At 39.3% G+C, this 8,165-nt stretch overlaps 1 protein-coding gene across 1 annotated transcript; it reads left to right on the top strand.

Moving 5' to 3' along the window:
• The first annotated feature begins 1,316 nt into the window (after positions 1 to 1,316).
• Positions 1,317 to 3,936, top strand: NAP1L3 (nucleosome assembly protein 1 like 3). The gene has a single exon (XM_049644033.1). The coding sequence runs from the start codon at positions 1,684 to 1,686 to the stop codon at positions 3,100 to 3,102; it is 1,419 nt and encodes a 472-aa protein (XP_049499990.1). The 5' UTR covers positions 1,317 to 1,683; the 3' UTR covers positions 3,103 to 3,936.
• Positions 3,937 to 8,165: the final 4,229 nt, after the last annotated feature.

Raw genomic sequence — 8,165 nt, 5'->3', positions numbered from 1 at the left:
TATTTTATATTTTAATTTACTACTTGTGTTCTGTGAGCAGGTTTAGACAGTGAATTTAATTAATTAGGTTATTTTCTGCATTAGTATATCAAATGACGTCTAGGTTTTTTGTTTGTTTTTACTTCCACAGAAAGATCAAGGTATCTTCCAATGAATTCTTTAAGAGACTATTAATATATCCTGTGAATTTTTATTCAAATATAGATAGGTAATTGTGGTCATTCATAAAAAGGGGCTAAATATGTTTCTTACCTTTTAATGAAAAGTAAACACTGGTCTTTTTTGTTGTACCAAGGGAGGTGTTCTGTAGCAGAAAACAATCCTGTAAATAAAAATAAGATACCTGTTTTTAAACCTCATTTTACAAAAGTTTATTAACATATTACTGGACTGGTAAATCATACTTTAGTGTGGCTGGAATATTACAATGTTAGAAGGAAACTGGTGGTAGACGACATTGTAAAGTATACCCTGACAGAGGATGCACTTTCATCAGCACAAATTCCCTCTCCCATGCTGTTGTTTATGGAATTGAAAACTGCTCCACAAAAGTATAGAGCAAACCGTCTGCTTTTAAATAACACTACTTAACATCTGAATGTCCTTGCACTTCATCTACAAGGTTGTTGCAAGCTTTGAGAACAGCTAGAGGCAAATCGGCAGCAAGATTGGAGTATATTATATGCCAGTTTAAAAAAAAGAAATACAGTAAAAATAGTGTAACTGACTCATAGCGTCGCCACCCTTGTAGATGGATATAAATTAGGCTTGCCCAACACCACAGATAGTACTTACTAAAAACTGTAAGGTGGAACTCAATATGCCTGCTTTCTAGCCCCTCCCCCCTTTGCCAATAAACGACTCCCTTTTCTCTCCAGTTTAAAAATACACGCTAATAGCATATTTAGATATAGTTTCAAAAAAATATATTACATATTCACACTACCCAATGATGCCATTTGAAGTATTTTCATCCAATTTTTTAAAAACAAATTTTTGTCAAGAGGCTCCTGACAAACCAAACGGGAATTCAGGACGAAATGATAGGAGAAAGATACTCCTCTTCCCTTGTTAAGAACCATGGATAGTATTTTTACCTCATATCTAAGCTTTTTTTATTTTTATTTTTTGAATTATAAAACTATAAAGATATAATTTTCAGGGGAAATAAACGTCTTCCACAAATGTGTGCCTCAGCTACCAGGCAGCGTCTGGGAAGGTAGGCGGAGCCTGGAGAGCGGCGCGTGCGTTTGGTCATTCAATAGGCTTAGACATTGTCAATCAAGTTTGCCCAGCAAATGAGGTGAGAGCTAAAAGGCACACTGGGAACTAAATTGACTGCAGGTGGGTCCGCAAGGGGTGGGAGCTCGCGATCTAAACCGTGAAGAGATCTTGGGGTCTTACACTGCGCCGTTAGACTGCGGCACTCCTCTGTCCGCCGCAGCTGCTTTGAGAGTCCTTGCCACCGCCGCTCTTGCCCAGGCCTCTACTGCGGCTTCCACCTCTGCGGGATCACAGCAACCCAGCCCAACCCCGTCCTGCGCTACTGCTGCCTTCGCCGCTGCCGCCTCCTCAGCCTCGGCCTCCGCCGCCACCCAAGCATCCGTGAGTCATTTTCTGCCCATCTCTGGTCGCGCGGTCTCAGCGGTAGTCACCACATTAAGAGGTTTGCAGGGTTGCAAAATGGCAGAAGCGGATCTTAACACGGTTTTGGAACCTGCCGCCCAAAGGGTTGCTGAAGAGAAGATGGCTAGCTCTAGTGATTCTGGGGAGGAATCTGACTGTAGTAGCTCTAGCAGCAGCACTAGTTGCAGCAGCAGCAGCAGCAGCAGTGGCCGCAGCCGCTTATATAGAAAGAGGAGGGTATCTGGGCCTTCCAGAAGAGCACAACGGGCTCCTTTGGGTAAAAGTTTCGTGGATAGGCTGCCTCAGGCCGTTAGAAATCGTGTGCAGGCGCTCAGAAATATTCAAGATGAATGTGACAAGGTAGACATCCTGTTCTTAAAGGCAATTCACGATCTCGAAAGAAAATATGCCGAACTCAATAAGCCTCTATACGATCGGCGATTTCAAATAATCAATGCAGAATATGAACCTACAGAAGAAGAATATGAGTGGAATTCAGAGGATGAGGTGTTCAGCAGTGATGAGGAGGTGCAGGAAGACAGCCCTAGTGAAATGCCTGCTTTAGAGGGTGAGGAAGAAGATAACGGGCCTAAAGGAAAACCTGAGGTAAAGGCTGAAGAAAATGAGGTTCCAAAAGAAATTCCTGAGACAAAGGCTGAAGAAAAAGCAGAGTCTAAAGATTTTCTGGGGACAAAGCCTGAAGTGAAAGAAGACCCTAAAGTAGACCCTCAGGTAAAGGCAGAAGATAAAGAACAGACTAAAGCAACAGAAGCTAAGGCAAAGGCTGCCATAATAGAGGCTCCTAAAAGAATTCCTGAGGCCAGGCCTAAAGAAAGAGTGACTCTTAAAAGAGCTCATAAGGGAAAGCCTAAAAAGGATCCTAAAGGCATTCCTGACTATTGGCTGACTGTTTTAAAGAATGTTGACAAGCTCGGGCCCATGATTCAGAAGTATGATGCACCCATTCTGAAGTTCTTGTCAGATATTAGCCTAAAGTTCTCAAAACCTGGCCAGCCTATAAGTTACACATTTGAATTTTATTTTCTACCCAATCCATACTTCAGAAATGAGGTGCTGACCAAGACATATATAATAAAGTCAAAACCAGATCACAAGGATCCCTTCTTCTCTTGGGGATGGGAAATCCAAGATTGCAAGGGCTGTAAAATAGATTGGAGAAGAGGAAAGGATGTTACTGTGACAACCACCCAGAGTCGAACAACTGCTACTGGAGAAATTGAAAGTCAGCCAAGAGTGGTTCCTAATGCATCATTCTTCAATTTCTTTAGCCCTCCTGAGATTCCTAAGATTGGAAAGCTAGAGCCACGAGAAGATGCTATCCTCAATGAGGACTTTGAAATTGGTCAAACTTTACATGATAATGTCATCCTGAAATCGATCTATTACTATACAGGAGAAGTCAAATGTACCTATGAAGATAGTAAAAATTATGGAAACAGGAAATATCGAAAATAAAAAAAAGCTGCTTGAAAGAATTTTCAAGAGTCTCAAAACTTCAAGCAGAAGTGAAGCAGGTTTATATAGCCTTAGGCGAGATGGGAGGGGGGCGCTGCTCTATAACCTCAACACTAGCATTCCTTATAGTCTTGTGTTTTCATATTTTCTTGGTAGTCTGAAAATGGTCTTACAGTGTCTAAGTATCAGTTTATCTAGCCTGTTGTAGTGTAATATTCTTCAAAATATATAAATGTCAGTTATCTAAAGCATGCTCATTTTGTGCTATAAAGTTCTGATTTTTGTGAAGTCTTTTTGTCATGTTCCTATTAGAATGTAGCTGTGAAAACTGTCAGAATTGTCAATTGAGACAAATATTTGCTTGAAAAAAACAGTTCCTGAAGTACCAACGCAAGTGTTTTTTTTATTTCCAGCCTGGAAGACTAAAAGTTTAAATCTGCTTGCACTAGCTGTGCCTTCATTACTTTGCTATAGAAATATGGTACTTACAGTAACTAGAACAGCTTAACAGTGAAATTTGCTTAAAAAAGATTAGCATACATTTAAGAATGTCCATCGAGACCATATATGATATGACTGTGAGCTTATTTATGTGACATAGTGGTCTATAAATTAATAATTAAGTTGTTTACCACTGAAGTGTTAGTGACATGGTATTTTTTAAAAGTTTCCTCATACTGTGTAATTGTAAACTGAGGTTACTAACCACATTTTCTTTGTAATATGTTCTACTTTATCTTTCACTAAGATGATCACTTTATATCATTTGATATTTTTTCATGTTCTATTGCATCCTAAAATAAATGTCAAATAAAGTGTATCATGCTATAAAAATCTAACATTTTTTCCTAATTATAAAAAATGTAGGTCTTCTCAAAAAAGTGGAAAATACTGAGAAAAGGGGAAATTTAAGAAATACATAACTATTATTCATATTCTGATTTGTTTCCCAGATCTTAGGTCTTCTTTGGAAGATACACATTCAAGTGATTGGAGAGAAATGGGACAGAGGAGGAAGGCTAAGGGGGAGGAGGAGAAAGAGAGGGTAGAGGGGGAGGGAAAAGGAGAAGGAAGAGGGAGAGGAGGGTGGTTGGAAGGGAAGGGAGAGTGGAGAAAGAAGGGAAAGGGCTTGAGGGGAAAGGGAAGAGGGTGAGGAATGAAAAGGATGGGAGGTAGTGGGGATAGAGCAGAAGGGGAAAAAGGGAAGGAATGCCTCACTGAGAAAATACATCTATATAAGCTGTTGCTTTCACTTCCAAAAGTAGGATGGGCAAATGACCTAGGATGAACAAGTGATCCAGGCCCACCTTCCTGACTTGGGAGAAGGTCACACTCTCAGATGTGGCATTTTTTTTAAATAGGTGTCTCAGGCTTTCACCTCTTCAATACCATGCAACTGGTTATCACCTCTTCAATACCATGCAACTGGTTACAGGGTAATGAGATCCTGCGATTTTGGGGTTGAAATTAGTGTGAAGAGGAGGTCCCTTAAAACTCAGCTTATCAGAAGCTTTGCACAGGGCACAAAGGCACAGCACAACAAATGGTAAAGTAGTATCTTCTTTCACATTTGCCATTTCCCTGTCCACATATATCTTCCATCAAAACCTTAAGGAAAGAGCTGAAGCAGGAAGAAGACAGGATTTGGGGGTTTCTGGCTCTTTAGGCATAAAATTACCTAATAGTCTTTCCAAATCCCATCATACATAGTTTAATATCTTGCTTTTATCCCTGTTTAACAATAGCCCAGACCGTGTCTACAATGTAAAATATTACAATATATGACACTATATTTAACCAATCTGGGGTGTTTGGATATTTAGGTTTTTATTTCTGAGATATTTGCATCCATCAAGAAAGGGTATGGGAATAGATTTACTAATATAGCAGGGCCAAAACGAAGGCTATAATAAATATGGTGTACCTGGGTCACTGTTGGGGAGGTTCCCAAATCGGATATATACTGTGCTTGTCAGACATCACAGATATAGCAGAGCCCTTAAAACTCCTACATGGAATGCAAAATCCTTATCGCATCTTAGAACACTTACTTAAGTATTTAGCCCCTACCTGTTCTGTATTTTCCAATATTAAAGGAACGCACCTCAGAATATTTGCAACAAAGAAGCAGAAATGCAGAAAATAAAAGTCATTCAGAAGCACGCTACAGGAAGATATCGTGTTTATAGATTGGTGTATTTTTTCCCAGTCTGTCTCTTGATTAGGTTTTATCACAACTTCTTGGCTCAAATAAAAAGGTTAATTCAAGCAGGGTGGGTGTAAGAAAGCGCGGTGGAAAAACAGCTTAATGGTATATTTACCTTTACCGCTTAGGGGGCTGGTGGGAGGGTGGAGGAAAGGGAGGGGCGGGGTAGTTGCCAAAGCTTTTTACATTAGTAAAGCTAGAATCACAGAAATGCAAACTGTCTGTGCTAGGTGCTTCTACCACCGTGGCTAGTGAAGGTGGCTACAGCCGGGAAACCGCTGGGCTTGCACGTTTGTTGGGCTGCAGGTTTGTCCATCACACTTGCCCAACCAATGAATAATGCTGGAAGGAGGAGCCTACTGGGAATGAACTCCGTGAGTGGAGAGCAAAAGCTTGGGGAGAGCTTTTACTCAGTCTTCTGTGACTTCTTTCTGGCGCGCTGTTTTCCCTTTGCTGTCATTTAAGGCTGAGGCAAGCTGCCCTCTTCCTTGTTCCCAACCCGACCGAGGAGGACCCCCACCACCACCACGTCCCCCCCTTTCCCACATCCTACTGTGTGAGTTCTTTCCCGTCCTGGATTAGGCAATGAGCGTCCATGGTAGTCACTTTAAAAGTTTGCTCTTTTCCTTTAACTTTGCTGACTGATGACGAAGAATGTGACTAAGCAGCAGGGATTAATGAAGAGATCATGGAAGAAACTCTGGATCGAAGTAAACAAAGTGAAAATACAGATAGTCAAATGAAGCAAATTACCCATTATGTCGCAGTCTAGCGATACTGGTGCCCCTGCCCCCACCCCCCGCAAAAAAAACACTTAAGGGACCATATGACAAGATAGAAGCCAAATGTGAAAAGGAATTGCAGGCTTTTGAAAAAAGTATAAACTCTTACTTGATGAGGTAGGTGTTTGTGCCAACTAGTGCATGTATTAGGACAACCTACAGTATAATAACTTTAATACACGTAGGGATTACTTCAAATGTTTTGTGAGTTTTGTAGAGTATATTTTTTAAATAAAAAATGAAATATTTAATTAAAACAGCATTTAGAAGTATACTTTTCTTCAAGATACAGAACACAACAAATTCTCTAAACCATCTTTTCTCATTGCTATGCAGTTTAGTCCTTTTTTTTTTTTGTATTATAGATTTTAGAGAGTGGGAAAATTATTAGAATTCTTCACTGAAGCTAATATTTACCTGGGGGGGAAATATACTTGGAAAGCCAATCAATTCAAGTATGTGTTTTGCCTCCAGCTCAGAAGTAAAAGAGTTTAAGTCAACTTAGACCAGGTGTGCCTTTATTATTGTGCTATAAAAATGTGGTTTACTATGATATGGTACCTAACAAAATTTTATCACTTGAATAAAGTAGCATAGAGTTAAGAATTTTCAAAAACACATTAATATCAAGTCTCCGATATCACTTCTTAAATTTTTGTGTGACACAGGATTTATAAAGAAAAATATAATGAAGCTGTTTTTCCCTGGTAGTGCTGAGAAAAGTTAGTGTTTGCGAGCGTTTTTCTCAGCTGTACTCATGAGTTATGTAAACTAAAGTGATTAATTATATTTTGTTTGAACTGTGCTTCACTGAAAGTTGAAACTTTATTACTGTTGTATTACATCCTCTGATTATAAAGTATGTTCATTATAAAAAATTTGGAAAATATACTGAAAAGCATAAAAATTATTTTAAACAGTTCTGCCTTCAAACATAACCACAATTTGCACGAAAATGTCTATATCTTTATTAATATTGTTGCATCCACATGACTCCTGAAACAGAATGCAATCGGCACCAGTGACAGTCACAACAAAATTTATTGCAGCGAGAGGCAAGGCCAACCAATCAAGACCGACACTCTTGACCAGAGTGCAGTCAAACAGCCAGGGTACAGAGTTTTTATAGCTGACCACATTGTCTTATCATCACCTGGGGACAGAACAAAGAAATAGTTCCCAGATGGGGGTGGAAACAGTTCAGACATGGCCTTGCCCCAATCCAATCAAACACTAAACCAGTTGAGTTCCCTTAAACTTTTGTTCCCTTGATTGATAGGACAAGGCTGTTATCTCTTAATCTACAATGTTAAAACAAAGCTGTTATTTCTTAAAGCTACAGGTTAGCCCTACACTACAATTTAACCCTTACAATATAACTACGATTTTATCACTTTCACTTTTCATTTAATATATTTTGGAGCCCTGTGCATGCAAAGTTTATTCCTTTTAACATATATTAAATGGATATGCCATAACTTATTGTATGGTTTTTTTCATGGGCATTTAGGTTAGGAGCATTTTTTTCTAATTTTTTTTTCAACGTTTTTTTATTTATTTTTGGGACAGAGAGAGACAGAGCATGAACGGGAGAGGGGCAGAGAGAGAGGGAGACACAGAATCGGAAACAGGCTCCAGGCTCCAAGCCATCAGCCCAGAGCCTGACACGGGGCTCGAACTCACGGACCGCGAGATCGTGACCTGGCTGAAGTCGGAAGCTTAACCGACTGCGCCACCCAGGCGCCCCAGGAGCATTTTTTTCTAATTGGTTAGTAATTACAAACACTATTTGAATTAAGGAAAAATGTTGCATATGTTGAAACATTTTTGCTTTTGATTTTGTTCATTTTTTTTCTTTTTCCCTACAGAAGAGTTTTTTTTTTTTTTTTATGATTTTATTTTTAAGTAATCTCTACACCCAATCTGGGGCTTGAACCCACAACCCCAAGTTCAAGAGTCTCATGCTCCACCAACTAAGATTTCCAGGAGCCCCAAAAAGAATTTTTATTATTTTTTTTATTTTTTTTATTTTTTTTTTCAATATATGAAATTTATTGTCAAATTGGTTTCCATAC

The sequence above is a fragment of the Panthera uncia genome, chromosome X (genome assembly GCF_023721935.1).
Source record: "Panthera uncia isolate 11264 chromosome X, Puncia_PCG_1.0, whole genome shotgun sequence".
NCBI lineage: Eukaryota > Metazoa > Chordata > Mammalia > Carnivora > Felidae > Panthera > Panthera uncia.
Note: the sequence above shows the minus strand (reverse complement) of the source record. Positions and strands in the feature narration are given on the sequence as shown.